Source organism: Rhinatrema bivittatum, chromosome 9 (genome assembly GCF_901001135.1).
Source record: "Rhinatrema bivittatum chromosome 9, aRhiBiv1.1, whole genome shotgun sequence".
NCBI classification, from domain to species: domain Eukaryota; kingdom Metazoa; phylum Chordata; class Amphibia; order Gymnophiona; family Rhinatrematidae; genus Rhinatrema; species Rhinatrema bivittatum.
This window is the reverse complement of record NC_042623.1, coordinates 168368562-168387900: the sequence shown is the minus strand read 5'-3', so window position 1 is coordinate 168387900 and position 19339 is coordinate 168368562. Positions and strand designations below refer to the sequence as shown.

Genomic DNA, 19339 nt, shown 5'->3' with positions numbered 1-19339 from the left:
TAGTAAGCGTTCCCACAGTACCACTATACACCTTCTATCCACCCCCAACCTTGGCTTCTTGGAATGCCAAGTTACTCTGCTCCCCAAAAGCCCCTTGAACTGTCCCAATATTCTTCACCCTTAGTTAAGGCTCTTCATTCTATCGGTTAGTTTCCTAAGTGAAGCTCCTAATACTGTCATGCTATTCTCCTTATAATAGTAGCTCCCTTCAGTCACCTAGTTTTTCCTGTAAATGCTGCTTGTCTCTGTGACCCTATATTTTATCATACGGAATTTCCCAGCAATAGAAGGTTCAGGGAGATGAGAGTTAGGGGAATGGTTTAAAAGAAAATCCTTCCCCCAAAGGGTTTAGGTTTCGGAGGTGGATATAAAATGGCTCCAATGAGACAGGAGGTTTCAGAAGCTTTGTTGGAGCTAATTTCTGAAATGTTCAGAGCTCAGATGTAAGTTTTTCCATGTTGTGGATCCACTGAACAGAAAATCCCCTCTCTGGTAAAGGCTCAGTCCAGCTAGAATAACTGGGACACCTAACGCATGGGAATACCCTACCTGTGTTGGGAAGTCTGCAGTCAGCGAGTGAAGATATGGCCATGAAGGAAGAAGGGCTTGGAGGGGGAAAGCTGAGAGAAATTTTCTATTGCCGTGACTTGAGAAGATTAAGAATAAAACTACCTTGGAGTCTTTTGGAACATGTCTAAAAAGCTGTGGTTTTATTTTGGAACTATGGACTGTTTACTGATTTTTTTTCTTGCCCTTCTAATGGACTTTAAAATTGGATTCTTAATAAATATTTCTCTCTTGTTTGGAACATCAATTTTTTTTTTTTTTATGGACTGTTTTGTTTTCAGATCCCTTGGGTTCTGCAGGTAACTGCACAATGTTCTGCTGCCTCTGGAGAGTACCTCCATTATCAAGGGAGGGGCAGTTTACATCTACATTTCCTTCATTTTATTTTCACTATTTTATTAAGCAGGTTATGGTACATGAGACACTGCTGGAGTGCGAGGAGAAAAGGGACAGAAAAAAGTACATACAGAGGAGGAGATAGAATGTAACCATGGGATGACAACCTGCCACCTCTCTTCAGTCTTTCCGAGCGGAAATTCTCGTAGTGAAGATCCTGGGTCACCTCTTGCAGATCTTGCATGTGGGTACTGTGAATATAAGAAGGCATGATGAAACAGGGCCTCCACAGGAAATCTTACCAGGCTTGGCAGCAGGAAAATTAAATTAGAATATTGATGATTTTAATGTTTATACCAGAATTTATAACAAGTACAGAATAAAATAAAGGGAGATAATGTACTACAGCTAGGGAGAGACCACCCTTCCATAGCTGTAATGATTTGTGCCTAGCTCACTGTTTGTTTTTTCTGTTTATTTCTCAAGTTAAAAATCAGTGCTGATAGGTACTAATTCACTTTCAGACCATGCCCCAATTTCCTTCTTTTGAGGGTGGGTGAACAGCTCTCTCTGGCTTTCAGATAGTTTTTTCATTCAATTTTCTATTCTGATACAGCATTACATGATTTGCAAGCTAAGTGGCAACAGTATTTAGAAATAAACATGTCACCAGAGGTTTCACAGTTTGCTATGATAAGGGAGATTTCATATGTTGCTAATAAAAATAAAGGTAGGGGATGCTGAAATTTTGTCTCATGCCAGATGCAAATAGTTAAGCAACACTATGTTCACTCTTTGGAAGTGTTGAGCGAAGGACTCCTTGAGAAATAGGTTAAATCAGAAAGCCCTATGTTCTATTTATGGTTTCACATCAAGTTGTTTTATTACGCTAATAAAACTAGCAATTTACTGGCTCAATCGGTAAAAAATGCACAAACATTACAGTATGAATGTGTGTGATTCTCATGGTACTATAAAGCAAGACAAACATGATTGGAATATTTGCACAGTATTACAAGCAGCTTTGTTCAGTGCATCCTTTGGATGAGAGTGGCAGGGATTTTTTTTCAATATTGCAATGCCAATAATTTTAGAGCAACAGATTATTTGAATGCTCCTGCTTGATATTCTTAGGCGACTGAAATTGGGGGACGATCACAGGCCTAGATGGTTTAAGTGGTGAATACTACAGAATCTTGAAAGGTGGTATTGAAGACCCAATGATATATATGTTTAATTATTCTCTGCAAATGGGTTCTTTTTTTCAAGACTCGAATCAAGCTCTCAGTTTTTACTAAAGGAAAAAGGATTTAATGAAACCAGAAATCCATAGATTCATATTCTTAAATGTTGATATTAAAATTCTGGCTTTTTGTTTTAGTTAAGTTTGACTTTGATGTAGCTCATAAGGACCAAGTGGGTTTTATAAAAGGTAGACAAGGGTTCTCTAATGTTCTTAAGTGCATTCTTTGTGGGATAAAAGATTTGAGAACCAACACGGATTAATTCTGAGCCCAGATGCCAAAATATCTTTTGATAAGGTGCAATAGAGTTAAAGAATAAAATCACAAAACATTTAAATAGACATGGTTTAATGGGACACAGCCAGAATGGATTTACCCAAGGGAAGTCTTGCCATCACAAATTGCCTACATTTTTTTTTTTGAAGGGGTGAATAAACATGTGGACAAAGGTGAACTGGTAGATGTGGAGTATTTGGTTTTTCAGAAGGCATTTCACAACCCGCATGAGAGGCTTCTAGACAACTAAAGTCATGGGATAGGAGGCGATGTGGTTAAACTGCAAACTGGTTAAAAGACAGGAAAAGGAGAGTAGGATTAAATGGTCAGTTTTCACAGTTGGAAAATGTAAACAGTGGAGTGCCTCAGGGATCTGTACTTGGACTGGTGCTTTTTAATATATTTATAAATGATCTGGAAAGGGGTATGACGAGTGAGATGATAAAATCTGTAGATACAAAATTATACAGAGTAGTTAAATCTCAAGTGGAGTGTGATAAATTGCAGAAGAACCTTGTGAGACTGGAAGAGTGGACTTCCAAATAGCAGATTAAATTTAACGTTGACAAGTGCAATGTGATACATTTAGGGAAAAATAACCCTTGCTGTAGTTACACAATGTTAGGTTCTATCTTAAGAGTTACCACCCAGGAAAGAGATCTAGGGGACATTGAAATAGTCAGCCCAGTGTGCTATGGTGGTCAAAAAAGCAAACAATGTTAGGAATTATTAGGAAGTGAATGGCAAATAAAACAGTGGATGTCATAAAGCCTCTGTAATGCTCCATGGTGAGACCGCACCTTGAATACCGTTTGCAATTCTGGTTGCGGCATCTCAAAAAAAAGATAGTTGCACTGGAGAAAGTGCAGAGAAGGGTGACCAAAATGATAAGGGGCATGGAACGGCTCCCCATTGAGGGAAGGCTAAAGATGTTAGGGCTGTTCAGTTTGGAGAAGAGATGACTGAGGGGGATATGATAGAGGTCTACAAAATCATGAAAGGACTTGAACAGGTTAATGTAAATTGGCTATTTATTTTCTCAGATAATAGAAGAACTAGGGAGCATTCCATGAAGTTAACAAGTAGCTCATTTAAAACAAATCAAAGAAAATTCTTTTGCACAGTGCATAGTTAAGCTCTGGAATTCATTGCTAGAGGATGTGGTTATGGCAGTTAGTTTAACTGGGAATTTTCCTAGAAGAAAATTCCATAAACTTAATTAACAAGCAATAGATCTTTTTAATGTTTGGGTACTTGCCAGGTACTTATGACTTGGATTGGCCACTGCTGGAAATAGGATGCTGGGCTTGATGGACCCTTGGTCTGACCCAGGATGGCATATTTTATGTTCTGTTTTGGGCACTGGCAAAATTTGGTTTTAGTGGCACCTTTCTTGATTGGCTACACCTTTTATATAACAAGCCACAAGCTAGGAGTACTGTTAATGGACATGTTTCCTCTATTTTGTTTAGCAAGTAGAACAAGGCAAGGGTGTCCCTTATTCTTACTGTATGTACTTTCTGTAGAACATGTTATCAAACAGAGATCATTTCCTATAGTTAAAGACTTTCATGTGAACTCTCTAGAACATAGATTGTTTGCTTGCCAATGGAGAGATTACTTACCTGTTAATCTCGTTTTCCTTAGTGTAGGCAGATGGACTCATTACAAATGGGTATAGTGTGCTCGTGCTAGCAGTTGGAGTCAGCACGTGGTACATATACCCCTGCAGGAAGTGCAGGCGCTCAGTAATCTTCCTTGCAAAAGCTTTATGGATATATGTGTGACTGACCGATCAATTGACTGAACATGATTAACCTGACCGATTGACAGTAGCTGGAGACCGCCAGTGTTCTCAACCGGAAGGCGTCGACACCCGGCAGGGTGGATGCCCAATGTCAGAAAACATGGCTTACCTGGAAACGGTGAATTCCCATGTATATCGGCAGCCGGGCGGGATGCTGAGTCCATCTGCCTACACTAAGGAAAACGAGATTAACAGGTAAGTAATCTCTCCATTTTCTAGCGTGTAGCAGATGGACTCATTACAAATGGGATGTACAAAAGCTATTCCCGGACTGGGTGGGAGGCTGCCCGAGGTCCGTTTAGGATTGCCCTTGCAAATGCTGTGTCCTCCCTGGCCTGGACGTCCAGACGGTAAAATCTGGAGAAGGTATGGAGGGAGGACCACGTTGCCGCCCTGCATATCTCTGCAGGCGACAGCATCCTATTTTCTGCCCAGGAGGCCGCTTGCGCTCTGGTAGAGTGAGCCTTGACATGTAGAGGTGATGGTTTTCCCCGCTTCTACGTAGGCCGCCTTGATAACTTCTTTGATCCAGCAAGCAATTGTCGCCCGTGAGGCCGCTTCTCCTTGCCTCTTCCTGCTGTGAAGAACGAACAGGTGGTCCGTCTTTCGTACTGCTTCCGACATTTCTGGACAATAGCCTGCCGATGTCGAGATGGCGCAGTATTCGACCTTCTTCCGACTTCTTCAAACCTTCCGTGGTTGGCAAGAATATGGTTTGGTTGAGGTGGAAGTGCGAGACTACCTTGGGTAAGAAGGAAAGAACCGTGCGAAGATGGATAGCTCCTGGGGTGATCCTGAGAAACGGATCGCGGCAGGACAGTGCTTGTAGCTCTGAGATGCGGCGTGCTGAACACACGGCCAGCAAGAACACCATCTTCAAGGTTAACAAACAGAGGGACAGGCCTCGGAGGGGTCTGAAGGCAGGTCCTGCTAAGAATTCCAAAACTAGGTTGAGGTTCCATAGGGGCACTGGCCACTTCAGCGGCGGGCGAATGTGTTTGACTCCTTTCAGGAAACGTCTGGATGTGTGGCAATGCTGTTGCCGTCACTCCTCGGGCCATAGCAGGATAGCGCAGCTACCTGAACTTTGATTGAATTGAGGGACAGACCCTTCTGGAGCCCATCTTGCAGGAAATCCAAAATGATGGGGATTTTAGCGGCATGTGGATTGGTGCCGCAAGTTTCGCACCAGGCTTCAAATACTCTCCAGATCCTTATATAAGTTAGTGATGTGGAGAACTTGCGTGCACGGAGGAGTGTATCTATTACCGGCCCCGAGTATCCCCTTTTCTTCAGTCTAGCCCTATCAATGGCCAGACCGTAAGAGAGAATTGAGCTGGATCCTCGTGGAGGATGGGACCTTGCTGCAGCAGGTCCCTGTGAGGAGGCAGGGGTAGAGGATCCCCTGCCAGTAGCCTTCTCATGTCTGCGTACCAGGGTCTTCTTGGCCAGTCCGGGGCCACCAGAAGAACTAGGCCTCTGTGCTGCTGAATCTTGTGTATAATGGCACCCAGCAGGGGCCATGGGAGAAAGGCATATAGCAGGATCTCCGGAGGCCATGGCTGTACCAGGGCGTCGATCCCCTGGGATAGAGGATCTCGCCTGTGACTGAAATATCTGGGTACTTGAGCGTTGGACCTGTCTGCTAGTAGGTCCATGCCCGGCGTCCCCCACTGATCCGTGATCATCTGGAAGGCCGTGGACGACAGCTGCCATTCCCCCGGGTTTAGGCTTTCTCTGCTGAGGAAGTCTGCCATGGCATTGTCCTTCCCGGCAATGTGGACGGCGGAGATGTCCTGGAGATTTGCTTCCGCCCACGCCATCAGGGGGGCTATTTCTAAGGATACCTGTCGGCTTCTGGTTCCGCCCTGTCGGTTGATGTATGCCACTGTGGTAGCATTGTCCGACATCACTCTGACTGCTCTGTTGCGAAGTCTGTGGGCAAACCGCAGGCATGCTAACCTGACTGCCCGTGCCTCTAGTCAGTTGATGTTCCACCCTGACTCTTCTCTCCACCGCCCTTGGGCGGTTAGTTCTTCGCAGTGTGCTCCCCAGCCGCTCAGGCTGGCATCTGTAGTGAGCAGGGTCCAGGTTGGAGAGGACATTTTTGACCCCCGGCTCATGTGGCCGGGCTGCAGCCACCACCATAACTGATGCCGTACTCTGGCCGGTAGAGGTAGATGCACGGTGTAGTTCTGTAATCGTGGGCTCCACCGAGATAGAAGGGCACGTTGCAACGGTCTCATATGAGTCCGCACCCATGGTACCACTTCCAGAGTGGAGGCCATTAGGCCGAGGACCTGTAAGTAATCCCAAGCTATGGGCCGGGTGGCGCTCAGCAAAGTCTGCAAACGATGCCGGAGTTTTAATTTCCTCTTGGAGGTCAGGCTGACTGTCTCCCTGGGTGTCAAATCGGACTCCGAGGTATTCCATCGACTGCGAAGGCTGTAGGCAACTCTTGTTTGTGTTGACTACCCATCCTAGGCTTTCCAGGAGAGATATAACTCTATTGGTTGCCCGGCAGCTCTCCTCCGGTGACTTTGCCCTGATCAGCCAATCGTCTAGGTAGGGATGGACGAGAATTCCTTCCTTCTTGAGTGATGCCGCCACCACTACTATTACCTTGGTTAAGGTCCGTGGCGCGGTGGCTAACCCGAAGGGTAGAGCCCGGAACTGAAAGTGTTGTCCCAGGACTTTGAAGCGGAAGTAACGCTGATGATCCCGATGGATTGGGATATGCAAGTAATCTTCTGACAGATCCAGGGATGTGAGATACTCCCCTGGCTGTATGGCACTTCGGACTGACCGCAGAGTTTCCATGCGAAATCCTGGGACCCTTAAGTGCCGGTTGACAGACCTGAGGTCCAGGACGGGTCTGAAGGTGCCCCCCTTCTTGGGTACAATGAAATAAATGGAGTAATGCCCAGAATTTATCTCCCATGCAGGCACTGGGATTATGGCTTTTAGGGACAGGAGCCTTCCCAGGGTAGCTTCCAGCGCCGCCCACTTGAGGGGCAGACAAGGAGATTCCACAAACTAGTCCGGAGGGAGGTGAAGGAAGTCCAGGTAATACCCTTCCCGGACAATGTCGAGGACCCACTGGTCCGAAGTAATCTCGACCCACCTGAGGTAGAATAGGGTTAGCCTGCCCCCTATGGCTTCGTCCCCCAGATGGGTCGGCTGATTCTCATTGTGGGGTGCGGCCGGGACCCGAACCCGAGCCGGTTCCCCGCTTGCTGTGCCTGGTCCGAAAGGACTGGTTCCTGGTCTGAGAACGAGGTGCTTGGTAGCGAGTCCTGTAAGGGTTGAAGCGTTGAGAGCTTCTACCTCTGGATGGCCTAGGAAAAGGGCGCTGGTTCCTCCTTGACTTGTCTTCTGGTAGACGGGGTAATGGAGAGGCGCCCCATTTGTTAGCCAGTTTCTCGAGGTCACTGCCGAACAGGAGGGATCCCTTAAAGGGCATTCTGGTAAGGCGCGTCTTGGAGGAGTCGGCTGACCAATTTCGCAGCCAGAGCTGTCTCCTGGCTGCCACTGAGGATGACACTCCCTTGGCTGCCGTACGGGCTAGATCGGAGGCAGCGTCAGTGAGGAACGAGAGTGCTGATTCCATTTCTTCTCCCGGGGTGTTGTTCCTGGCTTGTGATAAACAGGAACGCGTCACCACAGTGCAGCAGGTCGCAATTCGTAGGGACATGGCTGCCACCTCAAAGGCTTGTTTTAGAATGGCGTCCATGCGCCGGTCATGTGCATCCTTGAGGGCCGCCCCTCCCTCCACCGGAATGGTGGTGCACTTCACAATTGCGCAAACTATGGCGTCTACCTTAGGGCATGCCAGCAGCTCCTTGGTTGCCGGGTCCAGGGGGTACACATGCCAGACAAGGCCCGACCCCCTTTGAATGAGGCCTCCGGCGCATTTCACTCGAGATCGATTAGCTGCTGTGCTGCTTGTAGGAGGGGGAAGTGGTGGGCCGTTTGATGAAGGCCTTCCAGCAGGGGGTTCATTGTAGGTTCCCCTGGGGTGCCGTGGCCCGGGATAGCCAGCTCCGACAGTCATTGAGAGACCAGGTCTGGGAGATCCTCCCTAAGAAAGAAGCGTCTCATGGTTCGATACGGCTCTATCCCCGAGGGAAGTTCTCCCTCCTCGGGGAGCTCCTCTTCTTCCACAGAGCAATCTGAATCCCCATAAGTGGGGCTTCCGGGTGGCCGTGCCTAGGTCTTCAGGGTCCAGGGGCCGGGTCATCTGGTACGTATGGGACCGTTTGGGGATCAGACTGCATCTGGACAAAGGCGTGGATCCCCTTGAATAATTCCACCCATGAGAGCGAAGCAGGTTCTAGCCTTAGGGGCACCAGGTCTCTAGGGTTCCCTGGCTGCTCGGCGCGGCCTGCTAGGTCCGGGGTGTTCCCTGAAGAACTAGCAATGACGCTGGGCTGGGACCGGCCCTGGCCTAGAACTCCCAGGGCCTCCTCACATTGGGCACATAGGGAGCCTGCTTCCTCGCTCTGTGTGGCTCTGAGGTGGCATGCTGAGCAGAGGCCTAGAGCTCTTATGCCTGATTCTGGAGGTGCCGGCTCTGCGGACGCATGGGCTCTCATACGCTCCATCGCGTCTGTTATCTCTATGTGCTTTGTAATATGTGCGAAGATGTGCGCCCAGCAACGGGCGCTAAACGTCGTGCGCCTATCAACATGCGCTTTCAACAATGTGCGCCCAACTTACGCGCCCGTCGCCTGTGCACTGAGTCTGAGCGCTAGGGCGAGGCGGCGAACCAGGGCAGATGGTGACGGCGAGCAGGCAGGCAAAATGGCGACCTCCTAGGCGGGCTGCTACGCAGGCAGACCCCGCTAATCCTCGCTTCCTCGGAGACCAGTAAAGTAAAGATGTATGCCTTACCTGATCTTCGGCGCTTCCCGGCTGCGACCCGGGCGGTCTCTGGCTGCGGGGGGGAGAGGGTGATTACAGTCACCACTGCGCTCGAGGAAGTGCACCCGCTGCCTCTAGGCCGCGCCCAAACTCGTCTCTCTCGGGGGCCAAGTCCTCACTGCGAACGGATCGGGACCGAGGCTGCTTCTATGCCGCGCCCTTCTCACTCGGGGGCTAGATCCCTGCCGCGAATCGGCCACCGGACCGAGGCTTGTACCTCCGAGCGACCACGGAAATCACCTCGGGAAACTCAACTGGGGGAGGGACCCGATGGTATCACCGCAGGAGTGCGGGGCTAGTCTTCAGGTAGGACTTCTATGAATTTAGTCGTTAGAATTTGGAAAAATGCTCAGCGAGCGTGAGGTAGCTCCAAACTGCTTTGGAGACGGAAATTACTGAGCGCCTGCACTTCCTGCAGGGGTATATGTACCACGTGCTGACTTCAGATCCGTCTCCAACTGCTAGCACGAGCACACTATACCCATTTGTCCATCTGCTACACACTAGGAAATGACATTTTTTTGCATGTGGTAAAGCCCCAGAAAAATGTAGTTCATATTCCCCGTTTTGTTTTTTTTTTTAGGATTTTTGGCACATTTGAGGAACTGAGTACGAAATTTCACTAAATCTAAGGTGCTCTTGGTATCTCCTCTAGTGAAAAGCAATTTGCAGGTGGATTTTCCATTATGATGGAATGCTCGGTGCTTAATGCATTTGGGTTGAAGTTTTCAGGGAATTGACAATATGTACAGGCTTAATATTGCTTCTTTGTTAGAGTTTGAACACAGATTAATGGTTTTGAGAGAGATTTTGTAGAGGCTGCAGATGTTACCTTACTGGTTGGTAAGGAAAGATATGAGACTAAAATCCATGTTGTTAAGCTTCTTGTGGAAGTGGAAGATGGGTAATTTGAGTTATCAATTTATGGGGTTGGGGAGAATCAGGCTGCCAGATTTTCAATTTTATAATGTGGCCTGTCAGCTTAGATTTGGTTGGGAATGGCTGTCAGGCAATTATCGATTTTGTATTCCTGGTTTATTGGATTTGGTGACATATTCCCTCTCTCCATGGGACATTCTTCATTTACAAGATGCAAGAACTCCTGCATCTTTGAGGTCTTACCCTTTGTTGAGAGGAGTCAAAGCTTGGAATTTGTTGTCTAATTGGTGGGGATGTTCCTGGCAAATTTTGCCATACTTGCCTTTATGAGTGAAGATTTTTCTCCAAGACTTCAGTATAAAGTTTTCAAAGACTGGTTTAATAGAGGTATAAATGTTTTTCTTATAAGTTTTGCTTGGCTCAGTTATTTTGAGCAATTACAATTCCAATAAATTTTTAAGATTCTTTATCTTCAAACCAGGCATTATATAATGGGTTTGCTGCATCAGTTTCCAAATTTCTTTCTTCTAACTATTACTCAGCTTTTGTATATCACAGGGAATAGAAAGTTTTGCACAGGTACAAGCTCAGATGGGAAAAGCAGATAGAAGTCAACCTTTTGAAGTTCATACTACAATGGAATGTTGAACTGGGTCCAACCTAAAGTAGTATTGAGTCAACAATTTGCCTCACACTTGATATTAAAATGCAAGAACTGCAGTTTAAGATATTGCATAGGTGTTATTACTCTCCAGTATGTATGTCTAAAATAGGAATAGCCCAACCTCCTTTATGTTCCAAATGTAAAAAATGCAGGAAGGTTCTTTATTCCATAACCTTATGCTTTGGGTTAAATGTTTTAGCTTTTGGAATGGAGCTTTGCTGGTTAAGAAAATTCTTTTTAAGCCCCCATTTTTAGGTCAAATGGTATTACTGTATGAGCTGGATAGCTAAGCCATGCATATTACAGGTTTGGATGCAAAAGACCTCTCCTGCATTGAAAGTGTGGTTTTTGTGTATGCTGGATTAGAATTTAGTAGAACAGCTAGATGTCAAATTTCAGCAGAATCAACTAAATAAGGATTATTCGAGAGCTTGGGAAAAGTTTTGGATGGATACACCGACAGCATATAAAGCAGGCCTTAGTAGTGGTACCCAGTAATATTTACATTTTTTTATACAGTAGACCATCAGGATATGTAATGTTTTGTATTATAATTTTTCACTGTATGTGTTGGTGTGTGTAGAGGAATGAAGAGTAGCTGCTCGTGGAAGCTTCTAAGAAGTTTGAAAATGGAGATGTAAGACTATACTGTTTGTTTTATATTTAATTGATTTGTCGTTGAAATTTTCTATCCTGTCTAAAACATTTTAAAAAATGCTAGGAACTATTATGAAAGGAATAGAGAATAAATCAGTGAATATTAGAGATGTGCTTCGGGTAAAAATGTCATGTTGGGCTTTGTTTTGGGGGCTCCCCCCCGCAGGAATTTCATTTTTCCCATGGTTCAGGGTATTTCTTTTTCTGGGGGCCCCGATTTCCGGTTAGTGAGCACTATCGGGAGTTAGCGCACGCTAACCTGGCAGAGTTAGTGCGCAGTAACTCAAAAATGAATTTTTCTCCAAAATTTCAGAAAAAATTCAATTGTTTTTCGGTTTTCCAGAACCATTCCGAATTAGGCAATTTCATTGACATTGTCTAATTCGGGAAAGACGATTGCACATCCCTAGTGAATATCATAATGCCACTATATCAGTCCATGGTGTGACCACAACTTGAGTACTGTGTGCAATTCTGGTCCTCATACTTCCAAAAAGATATAGCAGAATTAGAAAAGGTACGAGAAAGGCGACAAAAATGCTAAAAAGGATGGAATGGTTCAAAGGCTAAAAAGGTTGTGTCTCTCCAATTTGGAGAAGAGACAGCTGAGATATGATAGAACTCCATAAAATGAGCGAATTGGAACAGGGAAATGCAAATTGGTGTTTACTCTTTAAAAAAAAAATACAAAGACTAGGGGAAATGCAATGAAGTTAGGTAGTACATTTAAAACAAATAGGAGAAAATATTTTTCTACTTAATATATAATTAAGCTCTGGAATTTATTGCCGGAGAATGCGGTGAAAGCTGTTGCAGCTGGGTTAAAAAAAAAAAAAAAAAAGATATGGACAAGTTCCTGGTGGAAAAGTCCATAAACTATTCTATTATTAGTGTGGACTTGGGGAAATCCACTGCTTATTTCTGGTATAAGCAGCAGGGAATCTGATGTGGATCAACAGTGGACCAATCACCAAGGCAACTGCTCTATATGTTAGAAATGTAAAGAAAAGCAAAAGAAAATTGAAACCTATCTGGTTCTCAAAGGAGGTGGCTGACAAAATTAAAGCTAAAAGAACAGCATTCAAGATATATAAAAGATCCCAAAGGGAGGAGCACAAAGAAGAATATTTGTATCAAGTGAGGGAGACAAAGAAATTAATCAAGTTGGCAAAAAGTCAAGCGGAAGAGAGGATTGCCAAGGAGATAAAAAATGGTGACAAAACATTTTTCAGATACATCAGCGAAAAGAGAAAGGACCAAAGTGGTATAGTGAAATTGAAAGGTGGTAATGATCAATGTGTGGAGAGAGACGAAGAAATGGCAGAAATATTAAACGAATACTTCAGCTCTGTGTTCACTAAAGAAGACCCTGGAGAAGGACCATCTCTACACAACAAGAAACTGGAGGGAAGTGGAATAGATGAAAATCCTTTTACAGTAGAAAATGTGTGGGAAGAGCTAAAGAACCTGAACGTGGACAAAGCCATGGGGCCTGATGGGATTCATCCAAGGATATTGAGGGAGCTCAGAGATGTTCTGGCGGGTCCGCTGTGTGACCTGTTCAATAGATCCCTAGAAACGGGAGTGTGCCGAGTGATTGGAGAAGAGCGGTGGTGGTCCCGCTTCCCAAGAGTGGGAACAGGGAGGAGGCTGGCAACTACAGACCGGTTAGCCTCACTTCGGTGGTGGGAAAAGTAATGGAGTCACTGCTGAAAGAGAGAATAGTGAACTATCTACAGTCCGGAGAATTGATGGACCAGAGGCAACATGGATTCACCAGGGGAAGATCCTGTCAGACAAATCTGATTGACTTTTTTGACTGGGTAACCAAGGAAATGGATCAAGGAAGAGCACTCGATATCATATACTTGGATTTCAGCAAAGCTTTTGATACGGTTCCGCACAGGAGACTGGTGAATAAAACGAGAAGCTTAGGAGTGAGTGCCGAGGTGGTGACCTGGATTGCAAATTGGTTGACGGACAGAAGACAATGTGTGATGGTAAATGGAACCTTCTCTGAAGATAGAGCGGTTTTAAGTGGTGTACCGCAAGGATCGGTGTTGGGACCGGTCCTGTTCAATATCTTTGTGAGCGACATTGCGGACGGGATAGAAGGTAAGGTTTGTCTTTTTGCGGATGACACTAAGATCTGCAACAGAGTGGACACGCCGGAAGGAGTGGAGAGAATGAGACGGGATCTAAGGAAACTGGAAGAGTGGTCGAAGATATGGCAGCTGAGATTCAATGCCAAGAAGTGAAAAGTCATGCATATGGGGAGTGGAAATCCGAATGAACTGTATTCGATTGGGGGGGGGGGGGGGGGGGGAGAAAGGCTGAGGTGCACGGAGCAGGAGAGGGACCTTGGGGTGATAATGTCTAATGATATGAAGTCTGCGAAACAATGCGACAAGGCGATAGCAAAAGCCAGAAGAATGCTGGGCTGAATAGAGAGAGGAATATCGAGTAAGAAAAGGGAAGTGATTATTCCCTTGTACAGGTCCTTGGTGAGGCCTCACCTGGAGTACTGTGTTCAGTTCTGAAGACCGTATCTACAAAAAGACAAAGACAAGATGGAAGCGGTACAGAGAAGGGCGACCAGGAAGGTGGAGGATCTTCATCGGATGACGTACGAGGAGAGATTGAAGAATCTAAATATGTACATCCTGGAGGAAAGGAGGAACAGAGGTGATATGATACAGACTTTCAGATACTTGAAAGGTTTTAATGATCCAAAGACAACGACAAACCTTTTCCGTAGGAACAAAATCAGCAGAACCAGGGGTCACGATTTGAAGCTCCAGGGAGGAAGATTCAGAACCAATGTCAGGAAGTATTTCTTCACGGAGAGGGTGGTGGATGCCTGGAATGCCCTTCCGGAGGAAGTGGTGAAGACCAGAACTGTGAAGGACTTCAAAGGGGCGTGGGATAAACACTGTGGATCCATAAAGTCAAGAGGCCGCCAACGAAGAGTGGGTGACTCGCCATAATGATGGCTACTGCCTGGAGACAATACCCTTATTCAATAAACATACACATGCTTACTGTGACTCCAACATCGCTCTAAGCTTCAACAGCAAGAGGAAATGTGGAAAAAAAGGATTTGCACTCACAAAGAGGGGAGTAGCTGACTTGTTACGGCGGTTACTACCCCAAACCAAATGTGCCTGATACTTCACTTTCGATGCATATCCAGCATAGCTCTCTGCTTCAACGGCAGGGGAGAAGAAAAACAACCAATAAGGGCTGTATAACATAGTCTGGGTAAAACAAATAAGCATGGGTGTAGCTTGCTTATTGCGGCGCTTACTACCCCTAACTAATCAAGCTAGATATTTCACTTGGATGCAGCTCCATCACTGCTCTCTACATTAATGATGGGGGTGGAAGGGAAATAGAACCAAGAGCTAAGAGAAACAGATAAGTATGAGAGAAAAAATGTGTGAAGCTTGCTGGGCAGACTGGATGGACAGTTTGGTCTTCTTCTGCTGTCATTTCTATGTTTCTATTTACTTTTGGGGATCCTATCAGGTACTTGTGACCTGGATTGGTCACGGTTGGAAACAAGATACTGGGCTTGATAGATCTTTGGTTTGACCCAGTTTGGCAATTTTATGTTGTGTTCTTATAAGATGGCTACTCCTATCGAGAGGACGAGACAGCATGGGTTTGATAGGAGAAAGGAGAGAAGAGAGAGCTTGTCTGAAGGAGGGGCAGAAACAGGACAGAGTCCTTCTAGAACCAGATGAAGAGACAGAGAAAATGGAGGTGGAGGCATAGACATCGAGCAGCCCCGAGGATAAGCTGGAGCCGATGGACTGGAAGACAAGTGGTGGAGACTTCCTTCAGAAGAGGATACACACTCATTGAGACTGCAGGTCAGGAGTTTTAAGTGGACACTGCCATGGGGTGAATGTAGTTGCAGGCATAGTGAAAGGGAAAGTACAAACCCCAAATGCAGACTATAGTGGCAGTAGGGTCTTGTTCTCTAAGAACCAAGCTTATAGAACACAGCCAAGCTTAGGCTATGCAGGAAGCAACAGAGTTTTGCACTTATACTAATGACTGTAAATATATGATGTATTCTTAACTATTATTTTCAATATAACATCATCACAATGAGATGCTGATGCCCTGTAGTCTTGAAATAGTTTAAATTTTTATTATATATGTCGGGAGACCTCATATATCGTGGCAGGCTTTATCTGAAGTAGCCCCGGATAGCCACTATCCGGGGCTACTTCAGATAAAGCCTGCCACGATATATGAGGTCTCCCGACATATATAAAAATTTAAACTATTTCAAGACTACAGGGCATCAGCATCTCATTGTGATGATGTTATATGGAAGCAACAGAGTAGCATCCAGGAGGATCAAGGCGAGAGTTGCTTTATCGTATGAGTTTGAGATTAAAGTGATTTGATAAAGTAAAGCTATAGAGACTTTAAACTACTGGGATAACCTGGGACTGTGTGTGCTTAAACCCAGCATGCCAACTGGGGTGAGAAGATTTGAACCTGTATCTTGTTCCTTCCATGGTGTCACAGTTAAAGTATAGGCAACAGAGACTGGAGTACCTAGCCTGGGAAGCCTCAGAGAGTGGACCTGTGGAAAAGCACCCCTCAGAAGCTTTACCAGTGGTTCAGTTTCTTATATAATCAGAGAATTCCAGCCAGACTGCAACTAGGAGAGAGGCTTGTGGCATGAACCCATGACACTATATAAAATGAATATATATGAATTCAAAAATATTATGAAACAAACTAAAGAGATAACTCCCATTGAGTTTTGTAGGGCTATTTCTTCTGGTCATTTGTATCTGCAAGATAAGATGGAAAATCTGGAAAATGTAATCAGTCATCAAAGCATCAGGATAATGAATTTTCCTAACAAAAAATTGGTATCCCCCATGGAGATGCTGCGTAGATATTTTATGGAAATTTGAAAGGCTCAAAATTTGCTTCCTCCAGTTTTGAAGACTTATTTGCCTATAAATCACAAGATTTCACAACAGAAAGACCCTATACCTTCACTAGAACTATCACATTTATCTTAATTTCTTGAAAAATCTTTAGAGGAAGAAACTGAGTCTTCTATTCTAATTGTAACATTTGCTATTGAGTCAGATGACTATTTTGAAACTTTTTATGTAATAGAGATGTGTTTTTAGGACAAAGTGTGAATGTTTCTTGATGTTGCCAAAGCAACTCAATCTAAGAGAAAGTGTTTTTTCTGTGGATGCGTACGGCTCTCTCTAGTTTGGGGGCTTTGTTTTGGCTTTACTTTCCTTGTAAGTGTATACTTAAATTTAAGGGAGTTAAATATGCATTTTTTGAACCCTCTGAACTGTTTTCTTAATGATAGACTCCTGCAGGGACTTACTCCTTCTGTTACAAGTTAGAAGTTCTTCTATGATAACGGCACTATAATTTGAGAGTTCCTTCCTTCCGCTTGGTGTATTGCTAGTCTATTTCTTTTCAGTATTTCTGACTTGGAATTTTCTTTTGTTTGTTGGCTGACAGTATGGCAGATCTAGTTATGATTACCTATAATGTTTCCTATTGTTGGAGGATCTCTATATGCTGTTTCTGGACAAGTTTATTTTGTGCTTGATTTATTTGAAAATTCTATAAATAAAAATTAAAATATATATATACACATATTATGAAACAGAAAAAAAGTGACCACTTTAAAAACATAGCCATGTTTTGGTGAAATGCCTGCTTCAAAGATTCTTTAAACTAATCTCTGAACACCACACAAAACAAACCAGACAAGACATGTTGCATCTACCAGATACAGCACGAGAGGGATAATCTCTCAAAATGTTCACAGGACAAAAGTGTTGCTTGCTCAGATCACACAATTTTATCCTTCTAAATTCAATCCTTGGACAAAAGAGGCTGGTGATTCTGAAGTTCTGTCAGTGACCACTTCTGCCATGGTGCATATGAATGGAAATGAAGAAGATACATAACTGAACCAATCAAGGACAGGCACAATAAGTGAATTCACAAATATAGAAATACATAGATGATAAACAAGACAGATGAATGTTTAAGCTTTTGAAGATAAGAACCCCTGAGGAAGGAGTTTGCTAAAACAGTGGCCATGGAAAGTGTGGGTACTTAATTATTGAGAGCGAGTTTACAGGAAGACATTTCAAATTTGACTTTTTAAAGATTTTAAATACAATAAAAAAATTCTTTAAATGGTAAACATTTACTGTTTATGGTGCCATAAAGCAGAGTTGCTTACCTTTAACAGGTGTTCTCCCAGGACAGCAGGATGTAGTCCTCACATATGAGTGGTCATTAGGCGGAGCCCTATCACGGAACACTTTTGTCAAAGTTTCTAGAAACCTTGACTGGCACACTGAGCATGCCATGATCCCTGTGTCCACAGGGGTCTCCCTTCAGTCTCGTTTGTAGCAAAAAAGTGCGAGCGAAACATAAAACAAAACATAAGCGGACCCAACTTCACAGGTTGGCGGGTGGGTTTCGTGAGGACTACATCCTGCTGACCTGGGAGAACACCTGTTACAGGTAAGCAACTCTGCTTTCTCCTAGGACAAGCAGGATGTTAGTCCTCACATATGGGTGATTAGCAAGCTACAGGCTGACTCATATTACAACAAGCCAATAGCAGACAACTCTAGCAACAGGCACAATAATTGGGGTGCTATTGGCAATGAGGCAGCCTGAAATCACAGCAGGTGGTTGTGGAAGGAGTTGGGCATTATACTGGAAAAAAAAAAAGTTTCAAGTCAGATTGTCCAAAGGCAGAGTCTTGATGGCCTTCCTTATCTAAGCAGTAGTGGGCTGCGAATGTGTGAAGAGAGCTCCATGTCGCAGCCTAGCAGATGTTGGCAATTAGTACCGAATGATAGTGTACTACTGACGTTGCCATGGCCCTTACAAAATGTGCCTTCACTCACCCCTGGAGAGGAAGGCTTATTTCCTCATAGCAGAATTCAATACAGTCTGCTAGCCAGTTGGAGAGAGTTTGTTTGCCCACTGCAACTCCCAGCTTGTTTTTGTCAAAAGAAACAAAGTTGGGTGGATTTCCTATGGTCTGCAGTGCGGTCTAGACATAAATCAAGTGCACGCTTACAGTCCAAGGTTTGCAAAAACCTCTCACCCTGGTGAGAGTGAGGCCTTGGGAAAAGAGTGGGCAGACTTTAGAATGAGTAAGGGGAGAGACTGTGTCCACCTTAGGAAGGAATTTTGGGCGAGTACAGAGGACCACTCTGTCACAGAGGAACCTAGTGTAGGGTGAGTATGCAACAGGGGCTTGTAACTCACTGACCCTTTTAGCAGATGTAATGGCTACGAGGAAAAGAACTTTCCATGTTAGAATTTTTAATGTCATAGGAATGCAAAGGCTCAAACGGGGAACGCATGAGCCTTGTGAGCACTACATTTAGGTCCCGTTCCGTCACCGGTGATCGTAGAGGAGGCTTAAGTTGTAGAAAGCCCATGATAAGCCGACTCATAAGGAGTTGAGCTGTTATCAGGGCATCCCCTACTCCCTCGTGGTACGCTGAAATGGCACTGAGGTGTACCTGTGCAGAGGATGTCTGGAGACCAGAATCCAAAAGGTACCCTATAGAGCCTAATAGAGATGGAGTGGGGCAGGAAAAGGGGCCAATACCTTTTTGTGTACACCATTTGGTAAATCCTATCCATTTTGAATGGAAAGATTTACGTGTGGAAGGTTTTCATGAAGCTACAAGTACCTGAAAAACATTAGTGAAGATTTGAAGGTTCGGATGGTATAAATTGCTGTGATTGTGTGTTTTGAGATTGAGCTGTGGACAGGCGAATTGGTTCCTGGATTTTTAAGGTCAAGGCTAGTACGGGGGTATGAGAATCATTAAACCCCTGGTTCTGCTGTAGCTTCACGAGAGTTTTTTGGCTACGAGCGATATTGGAGGAGACGTATATAGGAGGCCTTTGTTCCAGGAGCGAGCAAAGGCGTCCATGGCT

General features: G+C 44.7%; 1 protein-coding gene across 2 annotated transcripts in view; it reads right to left on the bottom strand.

The window, feature by feature from the left end:
- The window catches only part of SEPTIN2 (septin 2), a 161794-nt gene that overhangs the window by 32635 nt on the left and 109820 nt on the right, over window positions 1–19339 (bottom strand). Inside the window, exon 10 of one of the 2 annotated variants that reach the window (XM_029617127.1) lies at window positions 1035–1154. In XM_029617127.1, the coding sequence (XP_029472987.1) occupies window positions 1035–1154 (120 nt within the window). The remainder of the gene's footprint in view (window positions 1–1034; window positions 1155–19339) is intronic. The other variant, XM_029617128.1, reaches the window with a different exon arrangement.